The sequence below is a fragment of the Lytechinus variegatus genome, chromosome 11 (assembly GCF_018143015.1).
Source record: "Lytechinus variegatus isolate NC3 chromosome 11, Lvar_3.0, whole genome shotgun sequence".
Lineage (NCBI taxonomy): Eukaryota > Metazoa > Echinodermata > Echinoidea > Temnopleuroida > Toxopneustidae > Lytechinus > Lytechinus variegatus.
In genome coordinates this window covers 35757934-35779479 of record NC_054750.1, presented here as the reverse complement: position 1 = coordinate 35779479, position 21546 = coordinate 35757934, and the positions used below count along the sequence as shown (strand labels likewise).

The 21546-nt window shown below is 37.5% G+C and overlaps 1 protein-coding gene across 1 annotated transcript; it reads right to left on the bottom strand.

Moving 5' to 3' along the window:
* Window positions 1–5748: 5748 nt before the first annotated feature.
* Window positions 5749–21206, bottom strand: LOC121423869 (NADH dehydrogenase [ubiquinone] 1 beta subcomplex subunit 7-like). Its single transcript, XM_041619382.1, has 3 exons — window positions 21039–21206; window positions 9204–9372; window positions 5749–6955 (listed from the first exon to the last, which is right to left on the bottom strand). Exons 1-3 carry the CDS (start codon window positions 21184–21186, stop codon window positions 6856–6858), a joined length of 417 nt encoding a protein of 138 aa, XP_041475316.1. The 5' UTR covers window positions 21187–21206; the 3' UTR covers window positions 5749–6855.
* Window positions 21207–21546: the final 340 nt, after the last annotated feature.

Here is a 21546-nt window from a genome sequence, read left to right as displayed (position 1 = left end):
CCCAATCAAGAAAGTGTAATTGTCCTCATCTGTCACAATTCTGAGCCAATATCCAATCATTCTACAACTGATGTGACCTAATAAAGTGGAGTGCTCAGAAGTTTTCCTTGCCTGTGATACCTGCTTTGTGGCTGATAATTTGATTGTACCATTATATCTAAATATAGATGAAATCATCCACAACCTCCAAAACATCACCACTAAAATTGAAATTTGTATTTTTCTCACCTTCTCTTGAGAAAATGTAACGATTTTAGTCTTGCTAGTGAAGTGGGGGTTGGTAGATGAAATGGTAATAAGCCAATCTCCACTTACTGACTTCATGCGTGTAGAGACATCCGACAGACAATCCTCCAATATAATGAAGTGTTCCAATTATTGCACGATCCCAATGTTTGACACAAAATCACACAGATAATATAAAAAGAAAAAATAACTTGACTAGCATAAGCAGTATTTTGGATTTTTCTCTTAGTGAAAATGATGGAGAAAAAGGGTAGTAAGAAAACGTGAATGTGAGATGCAGTGGAAGATACAATTGAAGTTTTCTCCAAATGAGGTGATGGGAATCCACAAAAGTATTAAGTATTAAGTATTAAGACGACGCTCTCAAAACACGTGTTTACTGAAGTAGAGAACTTTGAGAAGTTTAGAAGAAAAGAAAGTAGTAGTTTTCATCCCAAATGTGACATAGTATGCAAAGAGAGAGGGGAGAGAGAGGTACCAATTCAGAGAATTTATAGTGAGTCACAGACGAGTGTGCTGTGCTGAGGGTCATTAATGACCATTTGTTGGCATGTTTATTGCTAAGGAGTGGAAGTACATGTAACTGGTATCCAAGGGTAATATCCTCTCAAAGATTATGAGTACCGGTAATAAAAGGCAAAGTTGAGAAATGAAAAAGGATGAAAGTTGAAATAGTACATTAGTATTTATGGTTAATTGCCACTTCTGGCATTAGCTGCATTCAAAGTATATTGGAGATGTGAGTTTTTAAATTTGCTCCCCCCCTCGTGTACTATCTACCCCACTCACATGACTTGTGAAACTATCTAGGTCGGGGTATTTTGGGAGTTCATATGGGACATATGACACTCCTACCAAATCAGACGTGGCTCATTTGGTATCTTTTTTATCTGCAAATGGTCTTATCCAGATTGTCTCAGAGCCAACGCACAGATTGGGACACACAATTGATCCTATTATCACTCGCATTGACAGTGGAAGCTTGATCAGCTGTAAAGTTCATGACAACCATATTTCTGATCACCATGTAGTATGTGCTTTCATTAGAGCAAGTCATCCAGAGTTAGCTTCTTCATCCTTAACATATAGGAACTTCAAGGACATGGACCATAAGAAATTTGCCTCTGAGCTTGTGGCTAAGTTAAGTGCTCCTGAAGATAATGATGAGGCTGGAAGTGAAATTCATGTGGATCAAGTTGTATCAAGATTTGACTCGGCAGTTCTTGCAGCTCTCGACTCTACGGCTTGTATGAGGACAGTTGATGTGAAGGCACGACGCAGGCCCCTGTGGTACAACTCAACCATTGCGGATTTGCGTCGTGAACGCCTTCGCTGTAAGAGAAAATGGAGGAAAAATAAGACCGACGTGAACTGGAATGCTCTTCACACCGCAAAACTGCAGGTCAAGAGGTGTATCATAAAGGCTAAATGTGAATATTTCACTGATGCTCTAGCTGACTGTACCCCTAAAACTGCCTTTCATGTACTGAGCAAGCTACTAAACACCAATGAAATTACTCTCCCAGTACATGATTCTCCAGGAGAATTAGCAGATAGATTTGCAAAGTTCTTCTCTGACAAGGTATTGAAGATTAGGAGTGAACTTGATAGTGATGATCCTGATACTGATCCAGACCAGATGATACCATCTTGTGGTATTCAGGGGGTTGCTCATCACTTTCTTGAGTTTGCCGAAGTAAGCGAAAATGAAGTGGAGAATATTATCAAGAGTTCGTCTTCAAAGAGTTGTTCCCTTGACCCACTACCAACATGGCTGTTGAAGAAGCACCTCGGTATTGTACTTCCTGAACTTGTGCACCTTATCAACTGTGTTTTGACCAGTGGTGTGTTTCCTACTGACCTTAAAGAAGCAATAGTGTTGCCAGTCATCAAGAAGGCATCATTAGATAAGAATGCCTTGCAGAGTTATCGCCCAGTCTCTAACATACAGTTTAGGTCGAAGATTATTGAGCGGGTTATGCTCAGACAACTAACAGAGCATATTCAGGACAATGGCCTGACTGAGCCTCTTCAGTCAGCTTACAAGGAAAATCACAGCACAGAAACAGCACTACTCAAGATCCAGACCGACATCCTTTTAGCTATTGACAACCAGAATGGGGTAATGATGGTGCTGCTTGACTTATCAGCTGCGTTCGACACAGTTGACCACATAATTTTGCTGAATTGTCTCCAGGACGACATTGGAGTTGGAGGAATCGCCCTTGAACTTGTGAAATCTTATCTGGAGAATCGAAGTAGCCGCGTTCTTGTGTCGGGTCAGTTTTCCAGACCACATACATTGCACTACGGCATTCCGCAAGGTTCCGTCATCGAGCCACTGTTGTTTACACTCTATGTTCGTCCAATTGGAGATATCCTTCGATCTCATGATGTTTCCTTCCACATGTATGCAGATGACATTCAGATCTACACCATGTTTGTTCCAACGGATCCAGTGGCAGTTGATACTGCTGTTCACAAACTTAGCTGCTGTATCACTGAAATCCATGACTGGATGAAGGCAAACAAGCTCAAACTCAATGATGCAAAGACTGAATTCTTTGTCTCTGCTTCGCCACATTATTTATCATCTGATCTCATGAAGGATGTCAGACTGACAATTAACGAGAAATCTTTCCAGCCTTGTAAGTCTGTTCGCAATCTTGGTATAACATTTGAGCCTTCTGCAAATCTCAGCCATCACGTCACCTTGGTCTGCAGAAACGTCAAGTTTCATCTTCGTAACCTCTGGAGAGTGAGACGTTTTATTGACAAGCAAACATGTCATGCTGTCAGGGCTCTTGTTCTTTCCAGACTGGACTACTGCAATAGTCTCTTCAGCTTTCTTAGCCAGAAGGACTTAGACCGACTTCAGAGACTACAGAACTCTGCCGCTATGCTTGTCTTCTCTGCTCCCCTTCGGACTCGCACAGAACCTCTCCGACTGGAACTCCATTGGTTGGTGAGACAGAGGATAGCCTTCAAAATTTTGCTGCTAGTCTTCAAGTCGCTCAACCACAGAAGCCCGGAGTACATCGATAACATTCTCATTCGTCGTTCTCAAGTCCGTACTACTCGTTCATCTTCGTCAATCTGGCTCACTCAACGCCTTTCCAAGAGACGTGCGGGTGAAACGTCCTTTCCTGTGATTGCTGCAAAACTATGGAATCACCTACCAGCTGCAGTGAAGATGGCCTCCTCTGTTGACCAGTTTAAGAAGGCCATTAAATCCCATCTATTCTGCTAAGTGGACAATTAATTGCATGGACTAGACCGATCATTCCGAGGTGTAAAACAGTTGTTTTAGTGGCCAAAACAAATATGGAGTAGTGTGTGTGCAGCGCTTTGTAACCGAAAGGAAAAGGCGCTATATCAAATGACTTTTAGATTGGATTGGACATAATCTACAAAATTGTATGAAATTGCTTGATATTGTTATTTCATGCGAATTGCTATTAAATGATTATGCTAATTTTTATGTAATTAGTATGCAAAATCATGCTTTTCTTCTAACTTCCTAAATAAAGCTCCAAATGTTCGAAGTTTTGGTATAGAAATTCTTTGTGGTGTTCTAAGCAAGTGTATATGAACAAAATTGCAATGTATTATATTGTTTTTTGCAATTTCTTATGTATTTCTTTGTTTTTTTACCTTTTGTTTTTCATAAGTGTTTTCAATGAAATTAGTTGGGGACTCTTCTGAGATCATAAAAAGCACAAAATAAATACATTTAGACCAGCAAAACTAAAAATAAAGATGATTTTTGGTTGAAAACACAATTTATAGGGATGCCAGTTGGAATTGATCAGAGGGCCTGAAAATCATCTAGAATACAATAATTTGTACATAAAAATGCTAAAACTATGGCCTGAAAATAAATTGCCAGAGCCTGAATTCAGGCTTTTGCCTGAAAACTGGCATCCCTGAATTTACTTTGACTTTGTACACAAAATCATGTTTTTGAACAATTTTTTGTCTGACATGCACTTACATAATGTTGCGTAATTTCGGAACCGCGTACCCGAGTGACGCAAAATTGTTCAAAAAAGTTGCGCAAGACTTGAAAGTAAAAAGTCAGCATCATTGATTATGTACTTGCAGAATTAAGGAAGCAGACTTGCGCTAAATAAAGAAACCGGGCACTCCTTGGGCATGAAAAAGTGGTCACCACTTGCATCACCACCATCATCATCACCATTATCACCACCATCATCACCACCATCATCATCACCACCATCATCACCACCATCATCATCACCACCATCATCACCACCATCATCATCACCACCATCATCACCACCATCATCACCACCATCATCATCACCATTATCACCACCATCATCACCACCATCATCATCACCACCATCATCATCACCACCATCATCATCACCACCATCATCACCACCATCATCACCACCATCATCACCACCATCATCATCACCACCATCATCACCACCATTATCACCACCATCATCACCACCATCATCATCACCACCATCATCACCACCATCATCATCACCACCATCATCACCACCATCATCATCACCACCATCATCACCACCATCATCACCACCATCATCATCACCATTATCACCACCATCATCACCACCATCATCATCACCACCATCATCATCACCACCATCATCACCACCATCATCATCACCACCATCATCACTGTCATCATCATCATCATCACCATCATCATCATCACCACCATCATCACCACCATCATCATCACCATCATCATCACCACCATCATCATCACCATCATCATCACCACCATCATCACCACCATCATCATCACCACCATCATCATCACCACCATCATCACCACCATCATCACCACCATCATCACCACCATCATCACCACCATCATCATCACCACCATCATCATCACCACCATCATCACCACCATCATCATCACCACCATCAACACCACCATTATCACCACCATCATCATCACCATTATCACCACCATCATCATCACCACCATCATCGTCACCATCATCATCACCACCATCATCATCACCACCATACTAGCAGATGATTGATGGCGATCTACCATCACTATCAATTATCAGAGCACCATCGGTACCATCATTGTCGACATCATCGTCATCCATTATTTCTTACATTTATCAATAATCATAATGAAGATCACCATCACAACAAAGAAAAAACAAAGAACATCAACATCACCACCATCATTGTCAGCTTTCACTGTATAATATATTCACATCTTTCTACATCTACATGTAGCAATTTAATTTTCTTTTAAAAGGGAAATGGGCAATCACTTTTGAAAATAGAAACGAGACTAATGAACCAGTCTGATGGAAATGACCCCAAGGTTTTGATGAGAGACACAGATACTTCTCAAAATAACACACAAACACAAATTAAAGCATTGTTTTGCTAACATTTGTAACACTGGGATCAAATAAAAAAAATTCACATTGAAAGGCTAACAAGACAATAATACACAAGCAAAATGGGAAGTATTATTGCAATCCTTTTTTCAAGGTTACGGTTATATTTATTGTAAAACATTTTGAACTCTAGTTATTACACCAATATTCATCTTTGTATCATGATGACATCACAGGGTCCGTTTCCTCTGACAGTTACCATAAGTTGCCAAGTCAAACAAGCCAAACAAAGGATTTCACAGAAATGTCAGAGTTTACAATTTAGGTAGTGATAACTTCAACAAAATGGTTCCCAGATAATAAAAGTCCTTGGACCCATGGACCCCAAAGATTACGGATGAACAATCTTGGAGTGTTTTAATCTAATTTGTACTTTCATATTTTATCATCACAATCTTCAAAGGGCTTTGCAACGTATCTCGATCAATCATGAAAGAGATGTTGTAATCCATTAATAACCAAACTGACTAAATCACAACGTCATTACGCTTATCAACAGCCCATGCCTATCTTTCATATCCTGATTGTAATTTTATGTGCATAAAATGCTAGCTTTTGCAAATGTTACAGGAACCCTTTAGAATTACAAAGATTGTTTGGTGAAATACCTTGAACTTTTTTAATATCTAATCCAAGTCTTAAATCCCACTCTTATCATTATCATTTCTGTTTCTGATGGGTCAATATCAAATATATCATGCACATAGAAATTAGAGTATTAGACAAGGGATACTTCTTCATTAAATATTTCAAAGATGCTTCAAAAATCCGAAATAAATTATTAACATATTCTCTATCATGTAATAACATAAAACCTTGCACACTTGGGGGGGGGGGGCAGTAATTGGAGGTAATTTGATGTGGGATAACCCACAATATTGTATAAAGGTACAACTGTAATAATGTAAAACCAAGAACTGACAACGCCCACATGGAACTTTCATAATAGTTTTCATTGCAAAAGACAAGGAAAATAAAAGTTCAGGGTACAAATTCATAATGTATCAGTTGCAAGGAAACTAGGCTACAAAATTAATGAAAGTTCCATTAAAGCATTCTGGTGTTACAATATTACTATCAATTTTATTTTACAGAGCCACACACACCACCTGTGCATTCATAAGACTGTTTTATAAATCATATTTCAAACAAATTTTGAGCAGCCTCAGGAGATTTTTCATCCTTCTAAAGCTTCTTTTTCTGCAATTATTCTCTTCCTCTTTGCTCTCTCAAGTAGCCGCCTTTCCCTCTCATATTCCTTCATCCTGAGAACAAAGCTGTAAAGAGTTAAACAAAAGGGACAAATTATAAAGACCTATCATTTCAATGGTAATCCCACTGATACATGTATGTCTGACTTAACTTTATACTCTGTTTACTTTGATGCGGAGGCTTAAACTGGTATCCTTATTTGCCCCTCTATGAAAACACGTCTCAAACTGATAGTAGCCAAAATTATATAAGCCTGGGTTAAGCAAAACTGAAGTTATCGCTTGTACAAGGACAAGTTAACAGACGGACGGACATCAAGCATGATACTATTTATACGTCCTGACCCATTGCCGGGCGGGAATACAAAACAAGTGGAATGCCTCTGGCCGTCTCACCTGCATCACGCGGTTCAATATAGCAGCAGTGCTGACTTTGAATACTACTCTTACTCGCACAAGATGTTCAGTGATACATGGTTACTCTTATGTCCACTTTTTATGAACTAGACCAATAAACTTACAGAGATATGATGGTTATTCAACAAAAAACCCCAACATGGCCAAAGTTCATTGACCTTACATGACCTTTGACCTTGATCATATGACCTGAAACTCGCACAGGATATTCAGTGATACTTGATTACTCTTATGTACAAGTTTCATGAATCAGATCCATAAACTTTCAAAGTTTTGATGGTAATTCAACAGATACACCCAATTCGGCCAAAGTTCATTGACCTTTGACCTTGGTCATGTGACCTGAAACGCGCACAGGATGTTCAGTGATATTTGATTACTCATATGTCCAAGTTTAATGAACTAGACTAATAAACTTTCAAAGTTATGATGGTAATTCAACAGATACCCCCGATTCTGCCAAAGTTCATTGACCCTAAATGACCTTTGACCTCAATCATGAGACCTGAAACTTGCACAAAATATTCAGTGATGCTTGATTACTATTATGTCCAAGTTTCATGAATCAGATCCATAACCTTTCAAAGTTATGATGGGAATTCAACAGATATCCCCAATTCGCCAAAGTTCATTGACCCTAAATGACCTTTGACCTTGGTCATGTGACGTGAAACTCATGCAGGATGTTCAGTGATACTTGATTGACCTTATGTCCAAGTTTCATGAACTAGGTCCATATCTTTTCTAAGTTATGATGACATTTCAAAAACTTAACCTCAGGTTAAGATTTCAATGTTGATTCCTCCAACATGGTCTAAGTTCATTGACCCTAAATGACCTTTGACCTTGGTCATGTGACATGAAACTTTAATAGGATGTTCAGTAATACATGATTAACCTTATGGCCAAGTTTCATGAACTAGGTCCATATACTTTCTAAGTTATGATGTCATTTCAAAAACTTAACCTCAGGTTAAGATTTGATGTTGACGCCGCCGCCGTCGGAAAAGCGGCGCCTATAGTCTCACTCTGCTTCGCAGGTGAGACAAAAACCTCTGCACACTGTAACTACCTTGACTGGGCATTGTAAGTTGTGATTGATTGGGCTTACAGTTTCAATTCATTGTCTACCATACAGTATCAATCAGCTATTTAGCTTTGTCATTAGTATCAGTGTTCTATTCAGATAACTTGGCAATTTCAAAAGCTATGCTTTTATATGTTACACACAGTCTTAAACAAAATCTGAAGGTGTCAAAAAAAGTGTCTTCTAACCCTCATCTCTGTCTTACTACTTGACAAATCAGGTCACAAGCCTATTCACAATATGAGCTATCTGTGTAGTTCAGTCAATTTTATTAATTGACAACTAAATTCATCAACTGGTCATACATATAAATAAGCTATCTGTAAATGTTCAGCCAATCTAATTGGTTTTAGATTAGACGATGAGATTAGGACATTTTCATGAAGATTGGTCAAATTGTATACAAATAATGCATGCAGCCGAGTGCGTTAGTGGAAATGCAGAGCATGCAAGGTTTCTTTAGATAGGTGCCGCACTGTGCACAAGCCGCTGGCACCGAGTGCCCAGTGCGCACCATCTGAAGAAACCAAGCTTTCTCTGCATTTACTTTTACGCATGACAGAGCAAGTGCATTATTTGTTTTATAAAATAGCAACACAGAAACAAATTCTTAAAAAAAAATACAGTACAGTTTTGTTGTACTTTGTACACTTTGTTGTACTCCTCTGCACTTGAGCGTGCAATGTCAATTTTCGTTGCGCACCTTTTGCACGGCCGTGCATTGCACACAAAAAGTTGGATGTCATGTGACGCGTATTGGCCAATCGCGATGCTTGAAATAATACACCTATTTTATAACGTAATACTCACTCTTCATATTGACAATGGTCATAGTCATGTTTAGCATGTTTGCAGTTGAGCATGTTTGGGAAGTTGTCTCTACGGCATTTCATCAAGGCAATGTAGAAGTGAGCGCAGTAATCCCGCTTGTCCATGGGTACTCTAGCTGCATTCATCTCCTCCTGGGAAGCGACCATTTCTGTAGGGGAAAAAATGCAAGAAAAGACAGTTGAATTTATATTTTGAAAACATATGAAAGGTGATTTGACTTGAAGTACAAGTACATTTATTGTTGGAGAGTGGCCCAAACGCAACACTACACACAAAATATTTGCGAATTTTCATTGATGTTTTACAAGGTTGAATTCAAACATTACAGTACATAATGAGACTCAGAATACCCCTCCCCACTCCTCTTTGCTTCCTGTAAATCAAAGTAGTCATTATTGTGAATCATGTTGTTTAGGGAGTTTTTACTCCCAACTCCTTGGTGAGACTGAGGCTTTCAAGTTAATGATTGTTACTCCATGGGCAAGTCCAAGAAAAGGTCACCCTGGAAGGCAAAATTTCATCTTTAATTTTATAAGAAGTTATCTTTGGTGGGGTAAGAAAGCCCAAATGTTGAATTTTAAAATTTCATTAAGAAAAATTTGATAATATGCATATTTATGCTAATTTGGGGCACCTAATTTGCATAATCAGTAAAATGGGCATTACGTATGGGACAATTATAAAAACTCATAGAAAATGAAAACAAAACTTCGGAGATTTAGTCATAGGTGGGACATGGACCCCCTAACATCTTATTTTTTTTGGCAGAAAAAAGTGGTGTCATCTAATTAATTATGCAAATTAGGTCTTGTCCAAGGATGGAATGTCCCATACGTAACATTTTGAGGATGTTTTTTAAAGTTATTTCTCATAATACAATACTTGTATTGTTGCATCTCTTGGAAGTTCTAATTTATTAAGTATGAAAATGTTATACCACAAAAAGTTTCAAAAATGAAGTTTACTTATTAATTAAAAGTTAATTAAAAAATTGTTACGTATGAGTAATGAATTGGCTAATTTCCCCTTCAGTCATATCAAATATGTCTCAGTAGAGCATTTAAAAAGAAAGGAACTCTTTTGTTATTTCCATATTTTAATTTATTTCAATTTTTTTAATTATGGGGAAAATTGTTTACGTTCTCTATGGGGACAAAATGTCTCATACGTAACATGTCATTAATTTGTTTAATTAGAGTCTGTAATTAGAGGTATTTGGCTTATGACATGAAATTTGCCATGAATATACTATAGTATTGATACTTCTATCACACTAAGTTTCAAGTTGTCAAGTGAAATACTTTCAGAGAATTCTCAACTTGAAAAAAATGTATTAAAAATTGTCTTTTATCTGCGTCCCATACGTAACGGCGCATCTTTTTGCTCTAAAAGGTCAAGATCAAGGTCATATGTCAAAATTTTTTGCATGATTATTCTTCTCCTAGATGTCTACCATCATGAGTGTATTCAATCTCATCAAAGTCATTTAACACTATTTTTCAGGTCATTAAATCCTCTGAAATGTCCCATGAGTAACGCGCACGAATTCTTGGACTTGCCCACATTTTGTTATGGGTGAGGGGTGATTCTACCAGCCAAGTAGTGCATTTTAATAATGAATAATAATGTGACGTTTATGCTGCAGTCACATATGACAAACAGCCATTTTATAGAGTATGGTACCTAAATGAAGACGTCACAAAAACTTTCTTTTGCATTTCAGCGCTTCCGATACCTTACTTTGGTAGCACATGATGAAAACCCCCACTACCACAATTTGGCGCAATTCGGTCCATGGGGGCCTGAGATATGACCTCATTAATACATGAAAGTGAGTTTTCGCAAACCTTGGGAACGCATCATTCGGGTCCGGTAACACAAAAGTTAACGATTAATCATAAGATTGATTGTACATTATAGTCATTAGAATCAAACATAAAAATCTATTCTACAATCATTGCTAAGCTTTGTGTTACAGGCCCTATAGATCTGCTTTTCATGTGCAAAATTATTTCATGCGACGATTGTATGGCAAGTTCCCCAAAGTCTGCACAGGCTTTACACAATAACACGTGCAATGCATAGACTAGGTACGTGAGTATCGCGCGATGTGATCTCAATACTGCGGCATAGGCAGCGGTTTCAGAACGAGTTTGGGTTGCTCTGTAAGGGGTGGCTTTAATTGGGTGTAGATTTGGTGGTTTCTCGCATATTTGGCTTATTTTCACTGATGACGTAGCTGAAAAAAATCCCCTTCGCCTCAATGTCAAAATTTGAAGATCAGACGCATGGAAGTTGGATTTGGCTCATGTGAAAGTCTAATGTTGTCTTTACCATCAGACCAACCCTGAATGTACGTTTTGACAGTTTTTAAACCTATTTTAACAGCTTGTTCATATATTTTTCTTGTACATCAAGATCGTTACAGACGCATGCGTCGGGTAACGTTGGCGAAGAACAATAGGAAATGAGATGGCGGCGTAAACATCGGGCAAGTCTCTTCCGTCTTTTCACAATATTCTCATTTTTTTGATGAATTCTTGTTCAAAAATAACAACGAGAGCGTAGAAATGTCGGAAATGAAGTCTTATCCCATGACCATGTTTTAGGGCTAGATCTTTTAGAAGGAAAGTAGAAATCTCGGGGGTGAAAGTTTCAGGTTTTGGCTTCCTTCATCAGTTCATGTGGGTCAATGAGAAGGAAAACCTGGCTTCATTGAGAGTAAGCCTACGTTAGTAAATGATTTTTACTCTCTAGAAGCCGCCTGGCTACCCCAATAGGCCCAAACACAAAAAATCCCCTGCTCCGCCGACAATGGATCTAAACTACCAGTAGAGGCGCACGGCCAACATTGGAGACTGTCTCCAATGTGGGAGATTATCTCCAATATCAGAGACTTTTGTAAAGAATTTGGGTATCCAATTTCAGAGACAGTCTCCAGTTTTGGAGACCAATTTCCTTTGTTTACATTTGCGGCAAAAGGATTACCTTGGTGGCAAATAAAAATGTGATAAGCAGATTCCTCATAAAAAATTACCCCTTTTCACCGTCTACTTAAAAAATTCACCGTCTACTTTTGTTTGGATAAGGATTTTTGTTGTCACTCACACACAAAACAAATGGGCTTCTGACCTCAGTGAGACAGAATTTTGGGTGGAAAAAATCATGCTTTTGTTGGTGTTGTTTTTTGTCCTTTTGCAAAGCAAATCTCCAATATGTAGCTATATTACATGATTTTTTTTTTTTTAATACAGGGCGATTCCACACTAGAACTTCAAAAATATCATAAATTTCAACATGCTTTCAATAAGTCATAAGTAGTGTAATATTTTACTATGATACCTAAATTTTATGAAAATTATGAGTTTTAACCAAAAGTGAAGACAGATATAGTTTTTTGGGGGGAGAACAATGGAATTTTCAATTTTCAATAATTTTGCTCATTGAATAGTCAAGTACAAATTCCACCTGAAACAATTATTTGCAAAGCAAGAGAATATTGAAAATATAGCAGGTCAATAGAATAATATATCATTGATGGTTCCAAATGACATCTACAAAATTTTCATGATCCATAATAGGGGCAGCCCTGATTTTTCCGAACCTATTTTTGGCAATGTCCCGTACGACACATGACAATGCAAAAGTTTTTCCTACAATTTTATTTTTGATGATGCAATTTCATAAAATGAGTTTCTCTTTGTTTGACCCATGGGTGATCGATTTATCCCATAAGGATCTAATTACTGTCCTTCATTTTTCAATTATTGTCCTATTAAAAAATGTCCCGTACGACACACGCTGTGTCGTACGGGACATGTCCCGTACGACACACAATATAATAATGCATTTAATTGCAGGATTTGGATTCAGAAACCATAAATAGTAGGCATATTTAAATTCATTTAATTGATTTAACATAAAGTGAACTGAAAAAGTACTTTGTTTATCTACACAGAACGGGAAATAGGTGATTCTAAACATTTTAATTGATTTCATGTAGGCTTATTCTTTTGTGAATCGCCTCAGCTAAACTGGTGATTTTCACTGATCAGAGCAGGTTAATTTCTTTTCATTGAGCATGAAAAGAAAACTTTTATAATTATTTCAACCTAGCCTGGAAGATGACTCCCTCTTGCATGCTAATGTGGAATTATTATAAGATGTAAAAAAAAAAATACATATCAATCATCATGATCATCTATTTGGACTTCCCTTGATGATCACTATTTTTTATATACAGTATTGAAACTCCTTACTTTTTTCAAGTTGTAAAAAAAATCTGGAAAATAAGACAAACCATATGGTTTCATGAAATGCAGATGGGTTTGAAAAAGTAGAACCGCATTTCTTTAGAAAAAAATTGTGACCAAAAAAGCAAAAAAAGTGACAGTTGTGACATATATCATGTAGATATACATTTTATATAAAAAATCATAACATCATTTTAGCCCCATAATTTATACAAAGTTTCATTCATTTATTGTTTAAATAGTGTTTGGAAATCATCAATTAGTTCCCTAAAATATAACTTCACACAAAACCTGAAGTTTTTCAGCTCGTAAAAATGCTGTGAACACTTAATACATTTCCCATCATGAAAAAAATTATAACATATTGCTCCCAATTGTATATATTGAGGTTACTTAATTGTATTGTCCTGAATGACTGCTTATAAAAGATTATTCATAAATAAGCAAGAATTTAGGGGTATAATGCTCCTTCTGATTGATAAAATGTTCATGTTTATTTATTCAGGCTGCCCAGTACAACACGCAAGTGCCTGTACAACACACAAGTGTCCCGTACGACACACAAGTGTCCCGTACGACACACAAGTGTCCTGTACGACACACAATTGTCCCGTACGACACATTATTTTGTTTATGATATATTGACAGAAATATTTACCTAATAGCGGTTTCTAACCTAATGAATGTCTTAGTTTGATGGGATTATCATTATCATCAGCCAAATAATGTGATTGAAGAAGTCAAAGTGACATAAAGTAAGAAAGTTTGGCTTCAATTTAGAGATGTCCCGTACGACACATTTTGAATGTCCCGTACGCCACAATGTTCTCGAAAATTATAATTTGCGCTATTTATTCATGAATGTTTATTTTGCTTTCTTTTATAAATGTGTTTGTTCTTGGGTAATTGAGTGTCAATTTGAGTTCGGTTTCTATGAAATTTATCTGCCCAACTCACAGACTTTTGAGTACAAACTTGAGGTTTCTAAAAAAGCCACTTTTTCTGCGTCCGTACGACACATTACTATTTTTAATCTGTATTATACAGGATGTGAATTCAAGTCATGTTAAGTCTTGGTTTTTCTTACACTCTGGTAGCAGTTGATGACCAACTATAGTAACTGGAATATTTTTTGTTTTTTCTTGTCAAAAACTGTCAAATATTCTCTAAATGTCCCGTACGACACGTATGGAATCACCCTACAGACAAATTATACATCACTTGAAAGGTTTTTTCATGACAAATTCAATGGTGAAGACCAAATTACAATTGGAGCACCATAACTGAAGATATGGCCTCTTAAAGGGACGCTATACGCGGAACTTTTCTGCCACCCAAGACAAGTACCCATTGGGTGGCAGATCTACAGGTACTTGTAGATCTAAGAAACTTCCATACTTTTTTTCTTCTTCTTCTGGAAACAGTACAGTCCACCGTCTGGTGTATTGTCGTACTGGTGAAGTGCAGCGTGCAAGTGTATGTACATTATCCAATAAAAATTGCTTACAGCATGCAAGTAAAAATAACCACCGTTATTAACGGAGCTGGGTCTTTTGTACCTCTTGTTTAAAGATGTGTACAGAGGTACAATTAACTGTGCTTTGGGGGAGGGAGTTCCAAAGTCTTATCGAATCTGGGAAGAAGCTCCTCTGGTAGACAAGTGTTCTGGCAAAGGGAACAAGGATCTTCTGAGAATGACCTCTATGCATAGATGTGGATGGAGTGAGGAAAGTAGGTGGGATGAGTGAGTTGGTAATACAGTAGATCATCACCACCTTGGCCTGTGCCCTACGCTCTTGTAAAGTTGGCCATTTGAGCTGGTTCAACATGGCTGCAACACTGCTTGTCCTACGGTGATCATTACAGACAAAGCGTGCATAGCGTCGCTGCACCATTTCAAGCTTTTTTATATTTGCTTGCGTGTGAGGGTCCCATATTATGCTGGCATACTCCATGATTGGTTGCAGGAGAGCTTTGTAGCACAGTTCCTTGACCTTTCTTGGACATGGCCGGATATTTCTCTGGAGGAAGGCACGCGTGGAGTTGGCCTTTTTGGTTACAGCATTTATATGTTGATTCCAGCTGAGGTTTCTCTGCAGCTCAACTCCAAGATACTTTGCTGTATTTTTATCAGATATAGTCTGTCCATGGATGAAGTAAGGCTTGATGATAGGTTTGCGCTTATTTGTGACATGAAGTACTTGACACTTCTGTGGATTGAATTCCATCAGCCAATCTTGCTCCCATCGTTGCAAGGAGTCGAGGTCTTCTTGGAGACGAATTGCATCTTCCTCTGTCTTGATGTTTATGCAATCATCAGCAAAGAGCCTTACTGTTGACTTGTTGGAGAGATACTCTGGCAGGTCATTTATGAAGATGAGAAAGAGCATTGGCCCGAGGACACTGCCTTGCGGAACGCCTGATGTTACTTGGCTGGTATTGGAGATGTAGATTTCATGTAGGTTACTAAGTTAATTTGACTAAAATTCAACACAAGAGGTGATCTTGTAGAGCATGGCTGTGTTACCTTCATATTTTTCTTATTCAAACAGCTTCTATTTGTGAAAATATAGTATACAAGAAGAAAGATAACAAATTAGAATAAGACAAGAAAAGTGCATGGGACGCTTTGCATTGTTAAAAAAAATTAATCAACTCTTGGGGGTCTCATTCCTCAACAGACTTTAATCAGAAAATAAAAATTAATGTCCCACTATACTTCCCGGTATCTGTAAGATTTATATCATTCAAAAGTAGAAAATTAAGTTTTGCAAGTAAATTTTTTTTTCTTTCTGTTTGTCCATGTTCACTCTGTATTCTGTATAATTACCATGATGTCTCAAACTTGTTTGCAGATCCGAGAATGCGAGATCAGACAGCTGGAGCTGCAACAGTAGCTAGAAATGTACTCCACTGCTTAGAATTATAGAATATATTAACATTAAATATATTGGAATATATAAAGTTAAAAAGCAAGTCTCTGACATTATCTGAATTTCTACTACATTTAAAATCACATTTACAAAATAATCTCCCTCCTAGTAAACATAATAAAACAGGGACCCATTATTGTGTACATCATGTGAATTGATGAGACAGCTTATTGATATGATGACACAAAACAACAGAATATAGATATAGTCATGTATCTATTCATTTTAATACCAGTACCAGGCAGCAGTCAATGCATGGTCTGCGCCTGTACACCATGAAAAAAAAATGAGACTGGAATTAAACATGCTTTAATTCCCGCCTGTTTTTTTTTTCTTGAAATATTAAGTTGAAATTATCATTAATTTATCATCAATACACATAATTCATGCAGAAATCAAATGCACAACTTATCACCTACAACTAATTTCAATGGGTTTAACAATAACATACATGCATCAAGTACATGTACCACACCCACTCACTCCTTTCGGTCAGCCATGGCACCAAAATCACACTCTAGGTGGCACAACATGGGCTTGCATTCGCCTCTTGCGCAGCTATGCGACACATTCTTATATATCAAAATTAGATTTTCTGATACAAATACACTTCAAAGAATTAATTTATATCTGATATTTGACTGTTCCCTGGGAAATTTTCTGTTTATACGGCTTTGAAGTAAGAAAATAGAAACATGATTTACCTTAAGTGTCCAAAAAACTCCTTTTTGTAACAAAAAACATTGCCGACATTGAACTGAAATCGTCACTAACTTGTAGAAGAAAGTCTGCCGATTTTAATGATACATAACACATGGTTATTTGATGCCCCTAGAGGGCGTCAACAAGTAAAAGTAACTTGCAAGATTAACCCGGTTCTGGAGTCATATTTTCCAAAATGGCGACTTCCATCGTGTGACGACGGACAGGTGGTGCTCTCGAAAACGGCCTTAAAAACAACATTTTGGCGATGCAAATGTGAGTAAATTGACTAGAAATAAGAAGTTTAGATATAATAGAAAAAGATCGTAACATTTTATGAAAAAAGGATTTGAAATGTTGATACACTGGCTCAATGAATTTTGCCCATTTTGTGTGTTGGCAGAATAGGAAATGTGTTAAACGCGAACCCGTTGCGATTGCTACAATATGGGAGATTGCATGTCTCCCATATTGGCCCACTCACACAACATGCGAGGTTAGTAATACTAACCTCACACAACGCATGTGGTTTCATAGTGGACTTTGACGTTTTCATTCATCACACGAATGTGAGGGAATGACAAACATGTCAGTATTTCTCCACTAATGGAAATTTGTTTTTATGATTTAACTTTTTTTTAAAATGAATTGGAAATTATTTATAAAAGTGTTTTTATCGCTTACCTCCAAGTCTCAACCAGGATACTCCGTTCGATCCGTCCTTAATACTGCGGTGGAAAGTACGCAAACAACAATCGAAAAGCAATTTTTCGTATCGAACATTCTCAATTCAAGTCGTCAGCGCATAATAGGAAATTGTACCAAAAATCAACAGGTTGCATCTCATGTATATACTTATTGGTAAAGTACGCCATCTTTTGACAAGATGATGATGAAAGTGGATTGAACGAGCAAGAAAATAATGCTGATCGCCTAGAATGCAGCTAGCTTGCAACACCGTAAACAAAGGTACGGTAGGCACTTAAGAACCAAGTTTGAAAGGACACTCGTAAAATTACGTCACTCTCGCGATGAATAATCATTAGATCGTGGACGTGCGTGTTCAATAAAAACTCTCTGCATGCATGCACTCAGTGTGTATTGAACACGCACGACCACGATCTAATGAATATTCATTGGCGAGAGTGACATAATTTTACGAGTATCCTTTCAAACTTGGTTCTTAAGTGCCTACCGACTTTGAAATAATATCGCGCGCCCTCTTTAGGCAAAAGTTGATATCAACGCTGATCAAGAGGCATCTACGTGAAGATCACGAAAAATGCTCTTATTTTATTAAAAAAAACAGCAAGGAGATCGAGAATTCAACAAACGATCCATATGGTTCGGTAAGTGTCATAGCTCAAATATAATGCTTAGCTACGATGTAAAGTCATAGTTATTTTAGTAAAAAGGGTGTTAAAGATTCGCGTGCACCGGTGCATATGAATCCTTCACACACGAGACGATTTGAACCCTTGACTTGAGTGATATTGGCCGTGCGCCTCTACTGACTACAGTCCAGATTCTAATAATTCTTTCATTTTTAATGAGATATTTGGCAGGGTGACCAGACGTCCCGTATTTCCCGGGATTGTCCCGTATTTGGCTCCTTTGTCCCGGCGTCCCGACAAACCCTTCCCGGGACGCCTATTTGTCCCGTATTTCAGAATATTGAACAAAATGTAGTTAATACATTTACAAGTGACGAATTTTTATTAAATAACCAACAGATGACGAAGCAGAGACAAAACTAAAATCGTTAACCTTAAACTTTTGCGTAAAGTTTTTCTCCCGGGGGGGGGGGGGCACTTACATTGACGAGTGGATACCATGTGCGACCAAAAAAAACACGTAAAAAGGATGTCCTTTTCCCGATAGGGCACGTTACGTACGTAACATGAAAAGGGTGTCAAAAACACAAAAATAATGAAAAAGGGTATCTATTTTGATAGGAAAATTACGTGTTTAGGGTCGAATTTGCGGGGATGATAAAACAAAATTAAAATGTTGTATAAAGGATGTCCTTTTTGCCCCAACACTTCGTGTTTAGAGTCCGATTTGCGCGAGGTGTAGAAGGTGGGGTCGTACTAAACCAAATAAGGTAAAGCCGACGACCGAAGGACCCGTAACAATAAAACATTCCTGTACTTGTTTAGGGGTTCATTTCAGGGAATATTTGCCAAGAGTATCGTTTTGTTTCCAATACTTGTTAAGGGTAGGGTTTCACACGCCGATACTTGTTAAGGGGTGCATTTTCAGAATATGGAAATTACGTGTTTAGGGTGCTTTTTGAGACCCCATGGTCGCGCATGGTATCCACTCTTGAATGGAAGTGGCCACCCCCCCCCCCCGAGGTTTTTCTGTAAAGTTCTGCGGCGATTTTCTTGCTATACGTTAGCCCAATGCATTGCAAACAAACTGCCCTCCTGCCTGTGTGTGGCAGGCTACTAGCACTAGCTAGGCATGTGGGATCGGAGCTCTCCATGGTGCGAACAATCTCCCATGAGAAACAATTTTTCCACCCAAATAATCACAAAATCGGAGGGAAATTCTTAAAATTATATTGTGGATTCTCAGATTAATGATTTGGAGATGTAATCGGAGTAACAATTATTGAGTTTTCATAACCTTTTAGATCTAGTTTCAGCTTAATTCGTTTTGAGTCTTGGTGTGTACGATGCCGCGATGTTTCATCTACTTTTTAAGTACGTTTGACAATGTTTCACTTTGAAATTTTATTCATTTCTAAAACATTTTACTTCTTTTAAGTGTTCAAATATATTTAAAAAAAACCCTAAATAACATAATGATTTTTGTAAGATGATTGGATTTCTTTGGTTTGCTTGAAGTTTGAACTTTTTCCTCTTTCTTTCTTTTCTACCCTATCCTTCCTGCTTGCCATTTTTGTTCCTTCTATCTTTAGTCCATATCTTTCTTTCTTGAACCTTTCTCTCTGTCTGTGTGTTCATTTTCCTTTCTTTCCTTCTTTCAATTTCCTCTTTTATTTCCTTAATTTTTTCTTTCCTTAAAATTTTCTTTGCTTCCTTTTCACTTCTCCTGTTTGTTCTCTCTTTTTCCATTATGTTCTCTTTTTCATTATCTCCTTTCATTCTTCCATCCCTCTCTTTCTTCTTTTCTTTGTTTTTCCTTCTAATTCTTTCCCTTATTCTTTCTTTCCTTCCTTCCTTCCTTCCTCCTTCCCTTCCTGTTTTTCTTCTTTCAGGCTTTCAAAGAATGATGGAAACATTTTTCTTTTCTTTATTCTTTCTTTCTCCTTTTTTCTTACTTTTTTCCTTTCTCTCTTTTTATTTTGTCTTACACCCATTTATTCATCTTTCCTACCTTTCTTTTTCTTTCTTTCGATATTCCTTTCAAAGAATGACGGAAATTTTTTTTTCTCTCTTTTATTCTTTCTTTCATCCTTCTTTTATTGTAACTTTGTTATTTTTTTAAATACTTTTCTCCATCATTTTCATTCCTTCTCAATTCATCTCTTTTCTTTCTCTCCTTTATTCTTTCATTCACCCTCCCTTCCAATTCTTTGTATTTTTTCTTCTTTTTTATAAATTTAACACTCTGTATAGCCTTCTTTGCTGATCTTTGTTTGTCGATTGTCCCGTATTTCATTTTGTGAAATCTGGTCACCCTGATATTTGGTACACTTTCCCATAATGTAATATAAATAATATAAGGAACAATATTATCTGAAAGATTTTTTTAAACAAAAAGAAAATCATATCAAATTCGTAATCAAGTTGCTAGTTGTTAGGTGCGCAGACTTGGCCTTGCAGGGCTGCCACACCGTCATGACCGGGGCGCAACCGGCAGCCCAGGCCCACAGCAGTGAATCCTGCTTGGCTCGGATTTTTAGGCGAACGACAGCTTTATTTCAATCATTCAAAAGTTAAACTGCAATGCATTACCCCTCTCTGGCCTTCCATCTGGGAATCCATATTCTGGATCAAAAGTAGGGATGTTGTGTAGATCTGGTGCTGTGTCAGGATTGGCAATGTAAGCAGTCCACATCTGCCCCATTTTTTTTTTATTCTTTTTCTTCTCTACACTTCTCATATGTGCATATTTTTCTGCGCGCGCATGCAGCATACTATACTAGCACTGTACTGTATTAGCACTACATACATTGAACAAAATCAACAAAATCGAAGTGCGCCCCCTTATCGACATTGTCAATAGTGTTTTTGCATGCGATATACCGGGGGGTAAAAAAAATCACTGAGCCGAATTTTTTAAAAATTATTTATGTTTTTATTGATAAATCATCACTGAGTAGAATTGTTGGGGGGGGGGTCATCTCTTTGTCAAAGTGTGGTCCTTGTTAACTTTTTTAAAACTTAATATTTGGCTATTTTTTATCAATCCCACCCCCCCCCAAAAAAAAATAATAATAATAAAATAAATAAAATAAAAAAT